We start from the raw sequence: 21,657 nt of genomic DNA, 5'->3' as shown, positions 1-21,657 counted from the left end.
TAATACTGTAGACTAGTGTCTGTTTGGTGTTGAGACCTGCAGTGACTACATCACTAACATGCATATTTATTAAAAATATCGGTGATTTAGCTGATGCATTTTCAGGTGTATCTCATTATCTGACTGTTAACTTCAATTTCTGATGTGAAATAAAGAAGAGAATTTTGTATAGCACTTTCTCTAAAGTGATAAATGATGTCAAAAGTAGATAGCTTTCCTCTCTTGTTTTAGAAATAGGATGAGTAGTCATTTGACATTTTAATGCTGTCACTAATTTCATTGCTCTGTTCATTGCCATTAATTTAAATATTGTTTTTCAGATATGAACATCTGCCTTTTGCAAGTACTGTTTTTTGCTAATATAGAAACTCTTTAACGCATTGGTCAAACACTTTCATAAAAACAGGTTGGGTCATGGAAAGCAATAATAAAGAGATTTGACTATTATGGAAGTTTAGGTATCATGTAGACTGCGTAACCTTTTTTGGAGGGAGGGAGATGAGTGTTTAAAGTGTTTTTGCTGATAAGTAGAGTACTCTTCCTTGTTTACTGGCTTGCAAAAAATGAGTTTTGTTTTGATTGTCAAACTTTCGGCCAGCAGCTTGCTGTCTCCAAGTCCCGTCTAGCAAAAGCACCAGCAAGTTCTTAGTGCTTCTAATAGTGGCTTCCTTAAGGGCGCTCTGTCTAAATAGGAGGTATTGATATACAAAAATGGAAAATTGGAGAATGTTGAATGTTTTCACTTGTATTTTTAAGTCATGCTGGTTTTTGGTGTTTTTATTTTTTCTATCTTTGACTTTTAAGGCTTATGCTTATGCTGAAGCTGTCATTTTTTGGATTGTACCTTTTTTGGGGGCTTATAGTCCAGGCATTCAGCCGATGTATCCAGTGCTAATAAAAGTAGTTGCTAGGTCATATGTATTAATATGAAACCAAGTAGCTTTTTCTTGCTGCAATCTTTAAAATGCAAGATTAACTTTTAATACCCATTTCATCTTCTTGTACTAAACGTAGTGAAACACAGTAACACAAGGTTATGAAAATCAGATAGCTTAGATATTTTCAAACAGTGAGTGATACATACACGCTGGAGGCGTGTCTTAAGATGTCAGACTCCATTGTGTCTAAATAAATACCATGAAATTATTATCTTTCCTGGATATCAGATAGGTTTTGTCAATCTATTTGTAACAAGTTTGCCATTGCACTGTCACACTTTTGCTATCATATTTAGAAACTACAGAAATTACTAGAAGTGTAGAATTTTTAGCAAAATAAGAGACCGTCTTTAATGTTGTATAAATATTCAGAGAAGAATTTGAGAAGTATAAATTTTTAAATAAAGTTACCAGCAATTGTCTGGGGAGTAGAAAGGAGAAGTGCTAGTGGACATCTGAATTATTAACACTCTTATTTTAGAGGAAGTAGATAGGAGATTAAATAGTAGATAAACCTCAATGTAATGTACAAAGTTTTAGGCGGGGGAATGGAAAATGCGATCGTTGTGTTAAATGCAAATACAAATTTAAAAGAGTAGTTTGAAGAGGGAGAATATGAATCCTTAAATTTAACTTTACATTAAATTTTCATTCTCAGGCTTAGAATTGGAAAGGATAGAGAGCACTCCTGGGATGATCTCCTTAAGTAGTGGTAATAGAGAACAGATTACTTTTACTAATAACTTTCTTCAAAATAATCCGTCTGTCCCCATATTTACACATTGAACTTGAACTGCTGTGAATCAGCTCTTAGGATCTTTTAACATCCTTAATTTTAGGCAGATGTTTCTTGTGTTTATGCATCATCTTTCACATGATTTCAGGGAGGTATGGTGGCGAAAATGAAAAATGGAATTGAGCTGCCTGTGGATGACCTGAATCTAATTTTTGTCCTGTAAGGATTCACTCATTTGCCCTATATGCTATAAGGAACCATGGACTTCTTGCCATAAGTCTGTTGCTTGTTCAGAATTTCTTGTCCTGCTGATGTAAAACATGTGTTGCTCATCTCCATTGGATTTTGAAAACAATAAGTTATCTACTCGACTTTCCTAGGTACTATAATTTGAGCATTAAACAAGTAAATGAAATTAACATTTGTTTTATTTTTGTTCAGGTAGGGTATCACCAACTATGTAGGATTTTTGAGCCCTCTGAAGCTTACTAGCTTAAATAGATCTTGGTTGTTTAATTTTTGTGTACCACCATAATTAATCATTTTACAGACTGAGTTTATAGTAGAGGCAGTAGTAGTAATTGCACTCTAAATAGGTTAAAGCCTCTGCACACAACTTCTTGCAGAAGCTGTGGAGTCTCTGAACACTGTCCCCAGATGTGAGGCAGTGTATGCTAAATCATTACTCTCCCATCTGCGGAGTACAGAGCTCTGAAGAGACCAAGAAGGTCTTTTATACCAGGCATTAACAAAGCGAGTATGTGACTCGATAGTTTGGGTGTCCCAAATGTGCCTTGGTTGGGTGCAAAGAGCTTGCAGCGCCCCGTGGTCCTGTGGCAGGTGCCTGGGCCGTGGTGCTGACTGCAGGTCAGATAAGCACTTGTCAAGAACTGCTTGCTGCTAGTCAGGAAGCAAGGGGGTGGAAAGGCCTTCAGATAAGCATCAGGAAATGCTTCTGCCGAGTGCCTGGCAGTACTTTGTTTACTGTTTCTTGGAAATTCCTGCCTTGTCATATTCATCCAGGAAAAGCACCATTATTTCAAGCTCTGCAATGTGCATTAGCTTCTGTGCTTAGTCACTGACTGGCAACTGTGCTGTGTGCTTGAGAGATGCAAATCTCAGGCTTTCTGCAGTTGCTGGAGGCTGCAAGAGCTGTTGGTCGGTGGCATAGGTTGCTGAATCAGCCCAGGGTGACTGAGTTCAGCCCTTTTGTGACTTGGGTGGACGCTGCTCTGAGGAGAGAGATGGTCAGACATGTGTGCTACTTTTGCAGCACCATCCCTTGGGTTCTGTGTCATGAAATGTTAGGGCCTAGATGGAGATTTGTGCTTTGTTCTCCTCTTCTAAAGCTGCCTTCTCCTGCAGGGCTAGTGGTAGCTTTATTCATCTTAAGATTTTATCTTAATTCTTTTTTGTCACTTCTGCTAATTGTTTGCTTGCTTGATTTGAATAATTGATTTTCATTTCTAGAGGCAAGTACTACTCTTGACCTGTTAATGCGTTCTACAGCTTTTACTCATAATATATTATGCTTGTAGTATCTGCTCAAGATAGCTCGAGACAGCACATAACTTTATTAAGTGAAGTTACCTGGATAGTTTTAATAAAAATGTTTCAAGCATAACAAGATTTTATTTTCAGATTGTGCTATCAAACCCGCAATACACCTCCTAATTTTATTGGATAGCATTGTAGATTATCTGAACACTTATACATTTAAATATGACCCTCTCTTCTCTTTTCTCCTGCGCCCCCCTGCCCCCCCCCCAAAAAAAAAGTGTTTTTGGTGCTTCCTAGTTTCTCTAGACTTTGTACCTATTGGTCATCTATAGCTAAAAACAATTACTGCATGCAAGACTGAGTACCAGTAGCGAGAGAGAGTGTAAACAGGAGCTGTTAATTCAGGTGGTTCATCACCTATTGCACAGCATGGTATTTCTCTAGCAATGGAAGAAGCAATATGAAGTCCCACTGCTTTCTCTTTCAGTTCATTAAGTTGCCATATCACGCTTTTCATAACAGGGGATAGATGGTTATAGATGTCTTTTTAGCTAAAAAAGAATATATGTCATTTATATTAACAAAATCCACTTTTACCTTCACAGATAAATTTGAGCAATTTTGGGCCATAAATCGAAAACTCATGGAGTACTCTCCAGAAGAGAGTGGATTTCGGTACATCCCATTTAGAATTTATCAGGTAGGAGAAAATGAAATTTAAAAAAAAATTACCAGACTCTTTTAAGAAGCCATGTATCAATCTCAGTGGTGTGGAATCATGTATGCCCCTTTTTCTTTTTAACATGATGGTAAAGCTTGGTGTGTACACTGATCTTTGCTGGACCCCTGAGTTGGACAACTTAGTTAAGACCCAGTGGGCTGTATTTATCCTACTGGGTGTTTGCCATTCGTTGTGTGGTAAGGGCATGATGCTCAATATGCAGAGATGGTCTAGATGCTTTATTTTTTGCGGGGGGTGGGAAGGGGGAGTGGGTGCGAATTCCATTATTAAAATTACCTGATAAATGTGAAGACTGCTTGGAATGCAGAATACTTTCTAAAAGAGCAAAGTAAAACGTTTTGGGAACAACATTTTTCTCTCAGCACCGATGTAGGCTTCTTCTCTTGAAAGAGAAAGTTAAAGCTTGGATTCCTACCTCTGTCTTCTTACTCTTAACTTTTTTTTCTAACCATCTACATTTATTTTCTAGACTTTCGGAAATTTTTCAAGCTTAAAAAAAGTGTATGTATATGTGACATGTTCTGTATATTCTCAGCATATTTTTCACTTGTTGCAAAAAAATCCAACATAAGGTAAAAATGAAACTGATGTGTTTAGTGATCAAAGCTTAGCAACTAGTCAGTGAAATAAAATGTATCTTGTGATTTGTTTAAAAATAAACAAAAAGTAGCCCCCTAAAAGTTGCATTTTCTTCAGGGTATCTATTAATAAATGGTGGCTGTCTGAGAATTTAAAGAGTACCTGGGCTGCATTTACTTATACAAAACAGATTTAGAAAACTCTCAAATTGCACAGATTTTATGCATGCTTTTCTGCCTTGTGTTGGTTGTTTAAAATGTACAATAGTTTCTCCATTATTTGCTACTTATATTTTATTATAAAAAAATACCTTTGAAACAAAGCTGGATTTACAGGATAATTCTTGTAGACTTGCAAAATTAAGAAGTGACCAGTAAAAGTTGGTCAATTGTGCCCTAATAGTTGCTTTTCATTTCTAACCCTCTAAGCATTTTGAATTGGAATGAAGGTTTGAATTAAGCATATGTAGAAGGTTATACAGAATTCATATAGTCTGTTATTAATTGAGCAGTTCTACTCTGTCATGTCTTTAAACAAGATTAGAATGTTTACATCTACGTACATTTATGTTTTGCACCTGTCGTTATAGAAAAAACTTTTTATAGTAATATTCTGATATTACTTTATAACAGATTTTAATGACTCATTAAAATATATAAACCTACATGATCTTGTTATGGGACCGAAGTAATTTTTCATGTTAGATATAAGACAGATTCATTGTCATAATGAAACCTTAGATTGAGAACGGAAGTCAGTTATTTTGTCAGATCATAGCAGATGGCAAGGTTTGTATGACAATCAAAAACTATGCATCAGAGAAAGTAGTTCACTCGCAGTATTTTACTTGGTTGGTAACAAAGTTATTCTCTGGTGTCTCTTTTTCAAAAGTTCTGTTTATTTTTAGAGAACAATAATACCTGTCCCTTAAGATATGTTAGTAGTGCTTAATAGTAAACATCTTTGTCACCTTTTCTTTGGAACTGCTTGAGTGTTGTCTAAACACCAAATACCTAGTTAAGACTAGAAACACAAATGAAGACAGTACTGAGACATCCCTTTAGAAGGCTGGTGAAGGTCACTTTCAGTAATACTTTTCTTAATAGTTGCAGATATTTTCAGTGATGTTGCTCTCTCAGAAGGTTGATGCAGGTGTTTTTAGCACTTTGGTTTGGTTTGTTGCTGTGTGCACTAACAACTGCTCATCTTAAAAGCTTATGTGTTCAGAGGACTTTTCAGAAAGTGTTTCAAGTAGTGAGATTATACCTTGTTTTCCAATGAGGAATCTCTCCTATAATGTAAATCTATAGGACATAGTAACAGACTAGTGACAGCATAGTGAAATAACTGATTCAAAAGTATTCTTAAAATGTCTTTAAAAACTCCACACTCTTAAATGTATTGTAAGTTATCTTTTGTGCTGACAAAATTGGGCTTTGCATTCTAATTGCTTGCATATCCATGCGTAAGTACCTGAAAGCTGGTTAAGCCTTGGTTTGTATTAAAGTAGGCCTTGATTCCCTACCTACTTTTGCAGGTATCTTTTTATAGATTTAGAGATGCATGGGTAGATGACAGGCCCTTACTAGGCTTTTGCAGATTCACATGATGTGTGTCGATGTCAGGGCTTTATAACGCTGCTTTTAAGAGTCCTAATGTCCCCAGATTTTTAGCACTATTGTGTTCAGAGTTTCTTCTATTATTGCCTATACCTTTCATTCCAAAACTTTGGAATGAAATTCGGTGAAGGGAACTGACTAGATTGCTTTTGTTCCTGTATGATATGAGTTGCTTTCTTTTAAAGAAATGTGCTTGAATACAGTAAAAACAGCAGATATAAATCAACTAGGAAAAATCAGTCTTAGCAGTGGTCAAATCTAACTTTGGGGAAAATTGCTGTAGATTAATGGACATAACAGAGTAAACTTGCATAATTTTCAGTGAAGGCCAGATATCTTCAAAACTCAAAGGCTCTTTCATTTGTAAAGCTTTTCTATTAAAATACATTTCTGAAGAATAATATGAATCATACATCGTGTGATATCCAAATATGATGGTATGTGGGGAAGAGAGATGGCAAAAATATGAACAGAGTACTTTGGTAACTCAGAACTAAACTAACCACGAGTAATTTTAAGCCTTTGCCCAGCACCTCTTCTATTAAGTGTAGCAGCTAAGATTGAACTAGAATCTTAGCATCTACCATAGGAAATAAAGAGAGTGTTGCTACTGACCAGCTGAATTGCCATTTTAGAAGCCAGCTAGCTTCAGCTTCTAAAAGTGAGCTAAGAGCTTCTGGCGGTTTTATTACCATAGTGTAAACTATTCCTTATGGAGCTCACGCCAGATGAAGCTTTGAGATAGGTGGAGACTTTCTACCAGAGGCAGTTTAAAAATTGTGTTTATATTTTTGTGGCACTTTTTCCTTATTCACACATGGCTTATGAGGGAGGACAAAAAACAAAAAAAAAAACAAAAAACAACAACAACAACAAAAAACCTATTGCCTGTGCCAGAGAAGATGCTGTCTTTAGTTGGCAGTTGCGTGATGAACACTCTTTGCTCTAGTAGTCCTATTGAAGAGAATAATTTTTGTGTTTGTTCAAGAGAAAGTAATAATAGAGTATGAAGTACATTATACATCTAAAGGGCGCTGCTTTTCTCTTGTAGTACTAGAGTTAATTTGGGTTGAATTTCTTCCATCAGATCAACTGGTTTTGCATTTTCCAACTGAATGACCTGTAGGCTGATAAATACCAAGAAGTTTTCATCAGGCTGTGGTGAAGCCTCTGTCATCAGGCCTTGGAAGAGGGCGTTACTAGCTGGACACCGAAGAGGAGTCTCTATGTACTGACAGAGACTGGCCTCATCAACCACTATCTGCTGTCTTGCACTATAGCTGCCTTTCCAGTGCATAGGATTTAAGGATGAAATAGCTTTTTATTCTTGAAAGTCAAACTACAAAAGTATGAGAGAATGAATGGAGACTGTTCATGGTAAGAAGCCTTCTGAGCTGTTCAAGTCTTGCTTGACTTGTAGTAGGCTTTTTGACAGCTCCACAGTGGAGATTCTGGGGTGGTTTGCTTACTTGTTCCTTTATTTGGCTATTGGACATGCCATTGTACTGGAAGGAGGTTTTACTTCTATTTTCTAAGGCAATTGGTTTAATTTATTAATTTTATTACCTACTTATATCATATGCTTTGGCTCTGAAAAGATTTTTTCCCAAGTCCCTTGAAATTTTCTGATAGATCATGTGAACACCAATTGTTTTGATATGTATCTTAGTAATGTAAATTTTGCCACATTTCATACTATGCTGGTTAATCCAACACATTTCCTGATGTTGAAGTTGCAGTACTGAGGTGGCTACCATGACTCGTACCCTAAAACCTGGGAGGCAGGAGGAGGGAGCAAAGTGTTGTGAGCCATTATGATTCTCTGGCTCAGTAATTGACTTGGAAGCCCAAGCAGGGCCCTTTCCCAAGCAATAGGAAACTTGTGCTCATATCTCCGTGCTCCCTGGCAGAGCTCAGATAACCAGTTCCAAAGACCATGGCAATTAACGCGGATCGGCACCACCGACCTGTGCAATAAGCATTCAAAAGCTAAATCCAAACAGATCTTTCAGAAGGATGTTGGACCCACCTATAAAAACTGCAAGTGATTTTTATACTAATAAGGTCTTGATTTCTTTTGTGCAGAAAATCTCTTTGCTTTTCAATCCTGCATTTGACTTCAGCTCTAGTTTTCAGGTTTTGGTTTGCCCTCTGCCACTTTAAAAACCTTCTCACCTTCTAACCTCTAAGTTCACATACAGAGGTGATTTCAACAGCTTTGGTTTTCTTTGATAAACTGAATCATCTGAACTCTTTAAGGCTCACCTGTGTCTTCCTTTTTGTCTTCCTCTTAACCACTAGCTTATATTTTAATAATCTTCAAGTCTAATATTAAAGCTTGGGAAGTCAAAAATAAAGCTTGATTATACAAGAGCTTAGATTAAAAATACTTGAAATATCAGTAGGGTAGAATGAACTATTTCTTGAAACTTCAAGTCTGTGAAAATCTTTGTCAGAAGTTAAAATTGCAATGTCGAGTCAACCGGAAGAGCTAGAAAATATAACTGCTCTTGACCTGAAGAGGGCAACGCAACACAACATGTTTCTGTCTCTTGGCTAATGTGAAATGCTCTCGAATAGACATATGTGTAATCCTGCATTTAACTTTCTTATCAAAAAGTCTCAGTTTCACATAGGACCTGCTGAAAATAGAGCAATTTATTTAAAACTTTCTTTTAAAAAGTGCCAGTCTGAATAGAAAGACTCTTGCCAAATTATGTTTGGTTTGTTGAACAGAGCTATGCTCAACTCTATTTGTGTTCTTAAAAATAAAAATAAATTTATGGCTCATAGTAAAAAGAGTATACAGAATGACTTTAGTTTTCATAACCAACAGTTCATCATTGAAGAAATAATAGCACGTTTTCATCCACTTTAAATTCCTTCAATAACCAAATCTCTATGAATAAGTTAAAGTTTGGTAGACAAATACTTTTCCTAATGCCTCATTGTAAAAGCAAACAAACTTTCAGGGAGAATTCTACATGGGCAGCAAGATCTGCAAATTATCATGAATACTTCTCTTTCTGATCTCTATGCTCAAGATATTTACTTTTCATAGCAATTTAACCAGTTGTCACCTTGAACTGATGGTCTCTGTCACCAGAGCTGAGGTTCCATAATGGCATCAGCTCTTTTGGTTCACTTAAGGGAAAATTGCAATAAGCCACTACAGCCATCCACTGCTGAAGCTGGTGCTTTCTGGTAAGAGGTGTTCAGGCTGTCCTAATGAAAGACTTCAAAGAAACCATGTGCAAGATCAGCCTTGAGCCTTTAAGAATAACAGCACAGGATCGGGTCGTCACAGAGCTTAAAAGAAAAATTATGAGATTATATTTGTTTTCAGATGTGTGACTAAAGTTTATGTAAAAGGTGCGATCTGGAAACCTGTCAGTCTGACCAGTTGAAAGTTCTTTTATGAGTTGCACAAAACTTGAGGAGGGTGAGGCCTTAACTTGGGTAGCCACTCGGAACTGTGGTGGCACTGTTACCAAGCTGGGTAGTTTTCAGATATCTTAGAGCGGCCCTGTGAAGTACAGTAATACTTTTGAGCTGAAAATAAGCATGGTTTGAATAGAGAGTAGTTTTTCATATACGCAACAGTAGTTTGAGCTTCTGAATTATCTAGTAATCATAGAATCATAGAATGCTTAGGGTTGGAAGGGACCTCTAGAGATCATCTAGTCCGACCCCCCTGCATACGCAGGGACACCTAGAGCACGTGGCACAGGACTGCGTCCAAGCGGGTTTTGAAGATCTCCAGAGAAGGAGACTCCACAACCTCTCTGGGCAGCCTGTTCCAGTGCTCTGTCACCCTCACTGTTAAGAAATTTTTCCTTAAGTTCCTGTGGAACTTTTGGTGCTTCAGTTTCCGGCCGTTTCCTCTAGTCCTATCAGTGGCCACCAGGGAAAAGAGACCAGCACCATCCTCTGCACTCCCTCCCTTGAGGTACTTATAGACACTGATTAGATCCCCTCTCAGCCTTCTCTTCTCCAGGCTGAACAGGCCCAGCTCCCTCAGCCTCTCCTCATAGGGCAGATGTTCCAGGCCCCTGATCATCCTTGTGGCCCTGCGCTGGACTCTCTCCAGCAGCTCCACATCCCTCTTGTACTGTGGAGCCCAGAACTGGACACAATACTCCAGATGCGGCCTCACTAGGGCTGAGTAGAGGGGCAGGATCACCTCCCTCGATCTGCTGGAGATGCTCTTCTTAATGCACCACAGGATCCCATTAGTTTAATTAGTTTAAACATTTCAGGATACTCTCTATGGATACTTCATTTGGTGAAAACTGCAGTATTTCATTTTAAGTTCTTTTTTATCTTACATTTAAGTTAGCCAAAGAGTCAAATTATGTGTTGAGTCGTCATGAAATAATTGACAATTTGGTGAAAATATTAATCTATTCCTAATTTGAAAATGCACTCCTTACTCCCTAATCAGAAATTTGTAGGTTACATTTTGAACACATTATTTTAAGACCGTCATCTTTGCTCTGAACTGACTTATGCTAATAAATTCAGAAATAAATAGTGTATGTAAATATTCATGCTATAAATTTGAATTTAAAGCTTGAGGTTTAAATTTTTGTGGCTCTGTTTCCCTGAGCTGCTTTAATAAAGTAGTGCTTTCCTTTATATACCATTCTAAATTTATTATGAAAGCTAATATATGCATTCAGTCAAGTGTTTATTCTCAAGAATATGAATGTGTTAAAGATGCAACAAAGACAATAAATGAAGCAGTAATTCAGATGAATTAAGATTATATTGTTACTATTAGATCTTGTCATTTAAATGTTATACTTTTAATATACTCCCGCCTTTTCTTTTGACCATTAAATCTAATTATTTTGCCTCTCTGTTTAGTCAACACCAACTTATTTGCCACTCTGTATTTACCTATGTGGTCTGGTTCTTATTTTGTAGCAGGATTAATTTTTGCTACCTGCAATTTGCAGTTACTGCAGTTCCTGACTATGTTCCTGTATGGATGTGTCTTTTACTATAGCAAAAAGGCACAGTGAATTGCTCTGCCTTCAGAATGTGGGGAAAAGCAGGTATGGATTTTTTTTTTTTTTGTTCCAAGGGTAAGAGGTCCATTATCTTCAAGGGTTATTTCAGTGACTGGGCAGTATATAAGCTATTATGTTGCTTGGGAATTCAACTAAAGGCAAAGTCTAGCATATTATGATAGAAGAAGCTAAAGCTGGTTGTAGGAGTAAGCCACGGCTGTACCTGTTTTGATTTGTTAATGTATGATCTTATTTTTGGTTAAGTAAAATAAATAAATGGAGCAGATTAACTTTAGCACAAATTTCAGGATCAGGAAAAAATGTTTAGTTGCTTGGAAAGTACCAGAATTTCTATTTGTGCTTTCTAGAAGTCTGAAAGTAAATTGTATACATGTAACTGTGGAATGAATCAAACCTCGAGGAAGTGGGTTATTACGCCATAGGAATACAGTATGCATTAACATATAAATTGTCTAAAATTTTGCTATTCTTGACTGTAGGAGTTTCTTCTAATTCTTACTGTAGGGAGTAGAGTAGTTTTAGTTCCATAAATACTATGTAGTATGAGACTTCATAGAGTGTTTTTAAAGGACTATAATTTTGGATGTAAATCTGTTTTTAAGGTTGTTTGCTTTACAACTGATCAGTACTCAATTGCCTGCTTTTATATTAGGTTTAGTTCTGCATACGTGCATAAAAGCAACTGTTAAAAGCAGAATTGTTGAGTCTTTCACCAGCTGTTCAGATACCTTGATGTTTTACTAATTTTCTGAGAAGGGAAGTTAATGCTTTGAGGTTATACTTATATTGTAGAAGTCTGTTCTCTCATCACTTGGGTCCAGTCTACAACCGGAGTGAGGGGCGACCATACTTTTTTTTAGATCCCTTCTGTAAAGCAGTTGGACAGTGTCACCTTTCAAACCTTTTTGCCCTTTTCTTATGACAGATACTGGTAGTTTTTATAATGTTACAGCTTTATTCTTCCCTTGCCAAATGCAGTGCAGGTGTAATCCAATGAAATACTTTGGCTAAGCAAGCTGAGGTTTTGTGCTCTTGCGGAACAAAGCTATTGACTCTAAGGAAGGTGTCTGTTCTGTGTTTTGGATTAGAGCACATATGCTATAGGTAGAGTCTTATAACCCTCTCTACCAAGATTCACTAGTTGAATATATCTGATACACATATAAAGATGAAGAGTTTCTCAGGGTTTTCATCTAATCTGCTTCTGATTGACGCCTTGGATCTTGATTTCTCCCTCTGTCAGAGATCTGTTACTTCTTAGGGAATTCGTTGAGTAAAAGAGTCTCATCTTCATGAAGGAGCCCTTTAAAAGTCACGTTATTATCTATTACAAATGCTCCATGCAGATCTTTCAACAACTGAAGAAACACTAAATGCCGTCCTTCCATGGATGATTTGTCAGCTTGTTGAAGAAAGATTTTCTGTGGATATAAAATAATCAAGGAAGATGAGTTACTATCCAATAATCCGTATTTCCCAACAGCAGTGGAATTTACGAAGCAGCTGCAGCCTTGCTCAGAAAGGACAGTGTGAAAAAGCCTCAGTTTTGAGGGAATGTGGTTCTGTGGTCTTTTTACTTAATTTACCAGGCTTGCAGCCCTTTCATGAAGTAAACATCTGATGAACCCAGCGGAGCTGAGGTTCTCCAATATGAACTTACAAAACAAAACCCACTGCGGTTGTGAAAGCGTGTAATCTCAAAGCATCTTGTGAGGGTCTCAGTGTCTCCAGTCGGATACAGAAGTTCACACAGAAAACTCTTAAATCCCAAAATTTCCAGAGTTGAGAATCAATTCGCTGGCATTCCAGAAAGCCATTTCCATGTTCTGCTAGGCCACAGAGAATTAAATTGTTCCTTAAGAACCTGTTTTTCTTATGAATTTTGTGACAGGCTCCTACTCGATGCTACAAAGCTAAATTCTGAGATTCTTTGAGGTGTTGGTGCCGTTTTTCTCTTTATGCCCTAGCGTGATGAGATGTGGACATATTTGGCATGGACATAAAATCAGTGTGACAGCATGATGCATCTCTAAAAATGATTACAGAAAAGGAAACAGTGTCTTCTCAGATGATAATAAACCCACTACATTTTGAATCAATTCTGTAAAGTATGTTTTCTAAATAAGCATATCTTTTTCAGATTATTAAAACACAAGACAGGAGCTTAACTTCAAATGCTTTTCATAATTGATACTGTTGTTATATAGAACTCTATAGTATTGTAAGGCAAGTTTGTTGCCAGTTCAAATAGCATGGAAAAGGGCGTTTTTTTAATAATCTTCTTAAGGTGTGCAAGTAAAGAGTCTCAGCAATGTATTTGGCAGAATCAACCTAAATAGTTGCCATGTTTCTTCTTAAGCCTATAATAATGCTAAATTATCACTAATTGTGGAAGGACTAAAGGTAGAATTGCGATTCCTTCATAGTGTGTTCTGTACAATAAAATATTTCAAGGAAGATATCAGTTGGTGCCCACATATGTTCAGAAGAATTCTTCTTAACCGTTTGTGACCAAAAGTTATTCAATATTATTGTCAAGAAACAAGCATAGTAAACCCTGCTACATTAAACTTTTAATTTTGTTCCAGATGCGTTTGTAATTCTAGTTGTGGCTTTTAATTTGAGACTGAGGCTAAGATACCAGTTTTGGGGGTTGTGTTTTTGTGGGTTTTTATGTATTACTTGCAACAGTTTTTGATAAAACATTTGCCAAATAGCAGGCTGTAACATGTTAAAACTTCCCCCAAAGGGAACATGTTGTATAATTTTTATTGCTTTTTAAAGTAGTGATCATTAGTGCTCAGAGGCTTAAAGTTTTAACTTGTGTAGTGTCTTTGAGTGCTTTAAGGAATATCAGAATTTTAATGTTAATGTGTGTCTTGAATATATATAAATATACTATGATAAACATGTATGTAGATTTGTGTATAACTTTGTACTTCCTTGATTTTTACGTACTTTAAATCAAAAGAGAATAAATTTGTAGTGATTGGGATATAGTCTCTTCTACTTGAGAAAAACGATCCATTGTGTAAGTTTGTTCTGTAGTTATGAAATACTCCTTTAACCATATGTATAATTCTCATAATTTCCCATCAAATCTGAAGAGTAAGAATTTTATTTGTCAGAAGCTTTAAAGGTGCTTCCAAAAATGCTTTTGTAATGGCTATAAGGGAGCGTACATATAGGCATTTATAGAATTGTTTTAATCTTTAGTCTAGTGACAAAGTAGCGACTTCTGCACTACTAATTTGTAATTGCTAATAGTGCAAACTAAATGTTTTGACTTCTTAATCTTCACAGATACTTAAGAATATTAGGGGTCATCCATCAGCAGCATAAACTCTTTAACAATGAAGCCAAACTTTCCTTCCTTCTCACTACTTAACTGCAGCAAACATAATATGAATTCAAGAAAAAATGGACACATGCTTTTTTCTGTAGATTATAGTATAGTTGTGTACTCTAACTTTTATAGTGACTGAAAATGTGTAGCTTAGAAAAATTAAAAGCATATTTAGGACAGAAAAGGTCATTTTATTTATTCTGTGTGTTGGCTTTACAACTAGCCCTGCAAACCCATCATGTCCTGTCAATGAGTCAATTTTTCTGGCAATTCTAGTTAGGTATGTTGAGCACGCCTATGTTGCTTCCTTTCATTATATAATTTTTAGTTGTGTATTGGACATATAAAATCATAACTTAGGTCTTTTATTAGAAACACTTGTCTGGTTCAAGGCAGAAAAAAAAAATCATGATGACATTTATTATTTGGGGTTCATTTTTTTGCAGACTAGTTAAGGAAATACTAGAACTAGTCTTTTAATAAATTCTCAGAATAGGCCAGTCCTAATAACTTTATAAGTGGTATAAAAAATAGTCGAAGTTGTACAACAAAAAAATGAGATATGTTGGAGAAGTCCTGTATAACTTAGAAGACTTGAAGAGTGAGCACAGTATGAGCAGAAATCATGTCATTGTCCTTTCTATGTCTCATAACACAAGATGAAAGGATGCTGATAAAATTTGAAAGATAACAAATTTAAAATTGATAAAAACTTTTTTTTTCCCTCCAGAGAGCATACTTCATCTTGTTGAGCTGAAAATCAAGAGTACAGCTTGCTACCTCCTGAGAGGAAGGAACTTTAAAAGTTTTTACTAGATGATGCAGGAAGAGCAAGTTCTTTGAAGCTTTCTTTAGCCTAACTATATTTCTTACCGACTTGACATTTGGCCACTTGTCCTTTATGGAGTCTTTGGCTATTCATGATGTTTATGTATTTGTTTTATATTTAGAGGAAGAGTTTTTGCTGCTTCCGTTTGGTTTATTTTACTAGGTTTCCACGCATGCAGGACTGCAGCCTGTGTTTCACTGGTTACATTTAAGGCCAGCCAAGGCAAAGTGATGTGCACCTGAGTCTGTGTAAATTCTCTGCTTGCCAACAGGGTTAAAAACATTAAACCTGGCCAGTTTGTGAAGTCTGCTCTTTAGGTGAGAGTTTCTTTATTTTGGCCTGGACTAAGGCTTTCTAAGAGAATGACGTATTCATTCTCCCCCCAAAACTAGAAAGAATAAATTACAGGTGCTGGCAACAGCAAAACAAGTGCTTCTATAGAAATTCTTGAAATAAGCAAAAGGTATCCTTTTCTTTAACTTGGTCTCTTTTTCTTTAAAGATATCCTTAAAACATTAGTAGTGTGTATTGCATAGTCTTGGGTGTTGGAGCAATTATGTTGTAGTTGCTCTCGATCTTTTTCACAACCTAAGGTAAAGAGAAAGCTCCAGGTTCAGCATATGTTTATCTGAAAGTCCCTGTTAGTTTTTACACTACAACCATCTCACTGAAAACCTGTGGGCCTAGACGTGACAGAACAGCTTGGATTCTGGCAGCTATTCTGGCTCATACAGAATTTTTGGAGCAATTAAAAATATGAGTCAAAATAGTTTTAGTAACAGAGAATTTTATTTTCTATCTTCTTTCCCCTGACTGTGAACTATTAAAATGAGCGTCGTATTTGATGTGTTTAAGTAAAATAACCACTTAACAGGGAAAAATTAATATTTTATGCAAAAAATCAGTTAACTTTCTAAGATTAAATAAAACAATATGAATATTCTCAACAGCTTATTTCTGAAAGTCAACTTCGCAGTTTTGTAACTGCAAATCAGACTTTTTGACCACATCTTGGAGTAAGCCTGTGATGAGTAATACAGTTATTTTTAAGACAATTATCATTTTCTTGCTGCACAGATAAAATATTAATGAAAAAATTGATCCAAAATATTTTAATGAAAACTAGCATTCTCCGTTTAATTGATGGACCTGAATTGTAATTCACCATTTTCATATTGTAGTTCCAGTTATTGTCTGAAGACACTTCATACAATCCATTTATTTCATGTTGAGATTCATCACATTCATTCTTGATAAAACAATATTACAAATTGCACATAATTTAACAAAGGTGCAAATATTTGTCCTTCATTGGAAATCTGTGATGACACTCCAGAGACAATAGAAAATCTCCCTATGACTGTTCTAGAGATGTTGTATCTATTTTCATTGAATGGGCCTGCATCTTGCTTCCAGCAGGTAACTTGCTTTGAATTGCTATAATAGGTGTAAATCTAGATTTCTGTTTATTATGTTGAGATTTTTAAGAAGCTAAAGCCAAAAATATTTTATTTCGCTTGTAATAAATATAATGCGAGCTTAAGCTGATGTGGTTACTTATTTTTGAGTCTTGTTTTCTAGACTCGCGTAAAATATGTGACAGGGAAGGAAAGATGTCACCTTTTCCCCCAATTAATGAAAATGTAAGAATCATACAGGTGTGTGTGTTTGCTGTGAGTGTTTTGTGATGGTTTACTTATTTATTTTCCTTCTGCTTCTCAAACTGCTCCCTGAGTAGCTCAACTACAGCTTATTAAGATAAGGCTTTCTTCCTTGCATCAACATAAGTCACCCTTTACTGAATCCTTTGGAAATTGGATATAACTTTAATTTTATTAGCCAGTAGCAAGCATGGATTATTTTAATAAGTGTGTGTGTGTTTTTTTTTTTTTAATATGTAGGTTGAAAGCTGCTTGGTGGAGTGTACAGTAATGGTACTTAGGTATGCTATATTATGATGTAGTAGTGAAAATCAAGTTATTTTAATTTTTCATTTTGGCACTTACACTATAACTTGAAATTCAATATTTAACTTGAATCTGTAGCCTTAACAAAGGTTATTGTTTCTTAACACATTTTGAAAATTAAGTATTTCAAGGCTATCCCAACTGAAGTGCTGAGTGAAAAGCAGTTAATGAAGGAGTATGGGTATAATTATTTTTGGAAATATTTTGAAGCAAAGTACAAAAGTCCTGCTGACACACAAGTCTTTCGGAATCTGTTAATTAAAAGCATAAACTAGAAGGTATGATGGGAAATAGAGATTGTAAAAAGGGAAATATTTTAAGATTAAAACTACGAGGAAGAAATAAGACTATAGGAGAACAAGTCAATTGAATAAGTAATGTCCTGAATCCTGTGTTTTTAGTTTGAGGATTATTGCAAATGAAATGGCAAGGGGGGAATTAGTAGTTTAGCATAGCAAGTTTCTGCTAAAGTAATATTTCCTTTGATATGTGCTTGCCTAGCTCTTTCTGTAAGCCTTGCGTTAACTGAATGCTGAAATAGGAGTCGCTCCTAAGTACCAGTTAAGCATTACTGATATTTCTAGTTTACATAATCATCTTTATTCTGTTGCAGAGAAAGTTAGCATGTGGTCATTGCACTAGTAATTTTGTTTTCCTAATTTAAGATGAGATGATAGCACAAAAAAAGTAAATTATTCAAAATATTAAATATAATGTAAGCATATGAAATATGCTGCAAAGTGCAAAAAAACCCCACTGCTATAGATATTAGCCTGCTTATACGAAGACATTCAAAGCATGTAGTTTTTAAAAGTGATTTAATCTGAGTTACACTGGCCATTGTGAAGGTATTTGGATGTTTCTTGGTTTATCTTTTGTTTGTTTAAAGAGCAGCTGCTTGGAGATAGGAAGCTTAGAACAGCAACACTGGATGGAGGTGGGGAAGAGCTAGAGGTCTGAGTTTACACAAACAATTTTTGCATATAAATCATCATTGTTTTCTGCTAAGATCACCAGCTTACGTTGCCTGCAGGCATCCCAGCAATGCAGAACAATAAGCACGAGTTGGATTAAATCTGTGTGAGGTTTCTTTACGGCGTAGTCACCTGTTTGTGTGTTCCGGATGATGCTAGTCAGTGTTTGCCTTGCTATTTAAATGTCCTGCCTCTTCTGTGTCACTCAAGCTGTTGTTGCACGTACTGTCTTTCTGGTTTGTTTTGGCTATCTACTGTTAGCCACATATACATATAAAAGCTATCGCCATGGCACAGTATTTAATTCACTGGTATGTTTTTCCAGAAGCCCAGCAGATGTTTCTGTTGGCTGAAATATACAGGTATCAGGATGAAGGGTAGTAGCTGAAGAGCCATTCAGCCATTCATTGGCTGAATGAAAAGCCAAAATATACAGCATGTGAAGCGACTGTGGATAACTTTGTAATAATCCCAAAACCTTAGACAACAGAAAGTAGGTTCAGTTCAGGAAAATACCTTGGGCTAGCTCCTCAAAGCTTGCTTTTCTTTCCTATACACTTAGAAATTAATTATTTCCTATTCTGACGAAAATTCTCTTACTTGAGTTCATGTGCAATTCTTATTTAATCCTTCAGTCTGCTAATCTGACGAGCTTTCGGTAAGCAGACTCTGAAAAATAAACATACCCACACCTTTCCTTTATGCTTTTTCCACAATGAAGTAATTAGTCATTGAAGTTTAATACTAAACAAAAAGAAGTCTAAGATATATTCCTGAGAATGCCATGGGGGACAAAAAAAAGGAGTTTTCAACATCAGTGGCAATGAAGGAACAGGATTTCAGATGTGGCTTGGCAATGTCATGCTTTCAGACATGCAAACACAGTGTAGTTCTGTGAGTGAATACGTTAAACAATTTGTCACCTTTTTGTTACTCACTTTTTCATGTATTTATGTATTAATATTTTTAGCTGAAAACACTTTTACAAAGCAAATGACCTTTTTTCTTTCTTTTTTTTTATTAAAAAAAAAAGTATGGAAAATGGATTTTTGACCAAATAGTTAAAAACAGTTTAAAACTTTCATGGATTAGTTCATGTTTCTGTGTCTTTCCCAGGTGTATATTTAGGGAAAAAAAAAAAGAGACTTTAAGCATTATATAAACTTTTAAGGCTTCTTGATTTAGTTTGTTTTGTTGAAACAAGTTCAAATTTATTTTAATCAGATTTTTTTAGATTAAGTCATTTCAATACAAAGCACTACAGAATATGAAGTTGGCAATTTATGAAAATATTTTAAAATATCTAAGAGTTGGTTATAGGTTGCCAGTTTATGCACGTGTGTGGGAGTTGGAGGGAGTGTTTTGTTGGTTTTGGGTTCGATATGTATGGTAACTTTTGTCTGAATGCAGTTAGAGTAGCAGCAGAATACGTGGTTAGAAAACCCTAAAACCCTTCCTTCAGTTGGAAATACCAGTAACTGACTGTTTTTTTCCAGACTAAAACCCAGCAGTCCTTGGGTTATGTTTTTCATTTGAGGATGCATCCTGTATAAAATGTCTAATTAAATTGTGGATTTCTTGCAGTGTTTGATGTTCTGTTGATCCTGAAAAGGAGCAGGCAAGCTGAGTACCCTTTTTGGCAGGATGACTGTGAAGAGAGAGAGTTGTAATTGCTAACACAATATGTAACTATATAGCTTGTCTCTGATCTTCTGAGACTTTATAGTGCCTTAAAGGTCCTCCCATAACTCCAGCTCGCTTATAACTCTTTTCAGTGCTATTATACCTGAATATTTCAATCTATTTCTTCTCATTGCAGTGCGCATGTGTTGTAGAAGTCCTGTTGTCAATTTAAAAGATGGGGTATAGAGACAGCTGGGAGGCTGAGTGACCTTCTCACAGGATATCTGGGCAGATGAGACCCTCTTGCAAGCCACTGTTAGTGAACTGGCCTTTCTTACCTTACTCCTTAGAGTTTCTTAAACTTATTTCAGACAAAAAAGTTAATTGTTTTTTTTAAATACATTACCAATTTTTTTTGCCAGGTGTTGACCTTGCAATTTGTGTTAATATACTTGAAGGCAATTCTCTTACAGGTATGTCATGAGCAGCAGCTGATGGGCTCTTACCTGTAGTGCCTGTAGATGCATGCAACAGTTTTTGAACAGCACATCACTCAGAGTCAGGCTGTAAAATAACAACAAAATGTTGTACGTCATTGAAGATATAAAAATCGTAGTAGGAAGAAACAGTGGATATTGTGCATAAGCGCTTATAAGCCTGCCTTAGATTGTTTATAATCATTGTCAGTTAACACTTATGCAGGAATGTCTGTGAGCTGAATTACAGATTGTAGAAACTGTACAAATACGGTGTTACGTAAGTATTTCTATTATTACTTCATATGTTGTTAGAGTAAATACTAGAGTAGGAAACTCTACTTGTGCACAGGTTATTCCTCTATCACTAGCAACTATGGTTTCAAAAATAAAAAAAAAATCAAAATCAATTTATGCTGCTATATTGCAAAGACTCTTCAAAAATTTAGAAGCACTTCTAGATTGTACGATGGGACTTTTCTTTTGACTCTAAATATGCAAAGCATCTCCTTCATGGGAGGGAAGAAATGTAAGCATGCTGGGGTAACACTGTTTCTGTAAAATTATATTTATGAACCGCAGTCTTTGCATAAACAATTAGCATGCAGTTACTTTTATCATTATAACATTGATGGAAACCAGTGATTTTTATTTACATTACCACATCTGCATTGCTCAGGACTTAAAATATAAATCTGAATTCATTATATAAAATGTGACATAATAACAGCTGAGGATTTTGCTTTGTAGCTCTCAAGCTATGTGGGAGAAGCTTTAAGAAATGTATGTTTCTCTCTTCCTGTAACACAGCATTAATTATGGTAAATAAAAGAAAAAATTGCCTATAAACAACAGAATACCTTGGAATATGCATTTGGGAAATTCTTATCTTAAAAATTTATTAATAACCACCACTTCTGACTTCCTCCTTGAGGTCCCTTTCACCTTCTGTTGCTTTAGCTGGCAAGCACTTGTGAGCTGTGATTAGACTTGTATGTGTGTGGGTTATTTTGTTTATTTTTTTTTTTTAAGATAAACTAGAAAATGGTAGAAAATTGTTTTACTCTTAACAATGTTTTAGATTCTGTTTGCATGATGCTTTGAAGAAATGCTTTTTCACTAGAATATGAAAGAGAGAATTTCTCTAGCGCGGATCTGTGGGAGGTGAATGCCCTGGCCGTGTATCCACCATCATTTTCACGACTTCACATATTTCATTAGTCCTGTATGTGCATCCCCTCCCTTTCTCTGAGGACATCAAGAATTGACCACAACAGCTGATCAGGCTTCCT

At 35.9% G+C, this 21,657-nt stretch overlaps 1 protein-coding gene across 2 annotated transcripts in view; it reads left to right on the top strand.

Moving 5' to 3' along the window:
* ATG5 (autophagy related 5) overlaps positions 1-21,657 on the top strand; it is a 116,227-nt gene that overhangs the window by 24,000 nt on the left and 70,570 nt on the right. For both annotated transcript variants that reach the window (XR_015914223.1, XM_088538332.1), the window contains exon 6: positions 3,780-3,874. Coding sequence is in view for 1 of the 2 variants with exons in the window: in XM_088538332.1 (XP_088394458.1) it covers positions 3,780-3,874 (95 nt within the window). In the remaining variant the exon portion in view is untranslated. The remainder of the gene's footprint in view (positions 1-3,779; positions 3,875-21,657) is intronic.

Source organism: Tinamus guttatus, unplaced genomic scaffold (assembly GCF_059628265.1).
Source record: "Tinamus guttatus ecotype Peru unplaced genomic scaffold, ASM5962826v1 Tinamus_guttatus_pri_ptg000046l, whole genome shotgun sequence".
Classification (NCBI taxonomy): domain Eukaryota; kingdom Metazoa; phylum Chordata; class Aves; order Tinamiformes; family Tinamidae; genus Tinamus; species Tinamus guttatus.
Note: the sequence above shows the minus strand (reverse complement) of the source record. Positions and strands in the feature narration are given on the sequence as shown.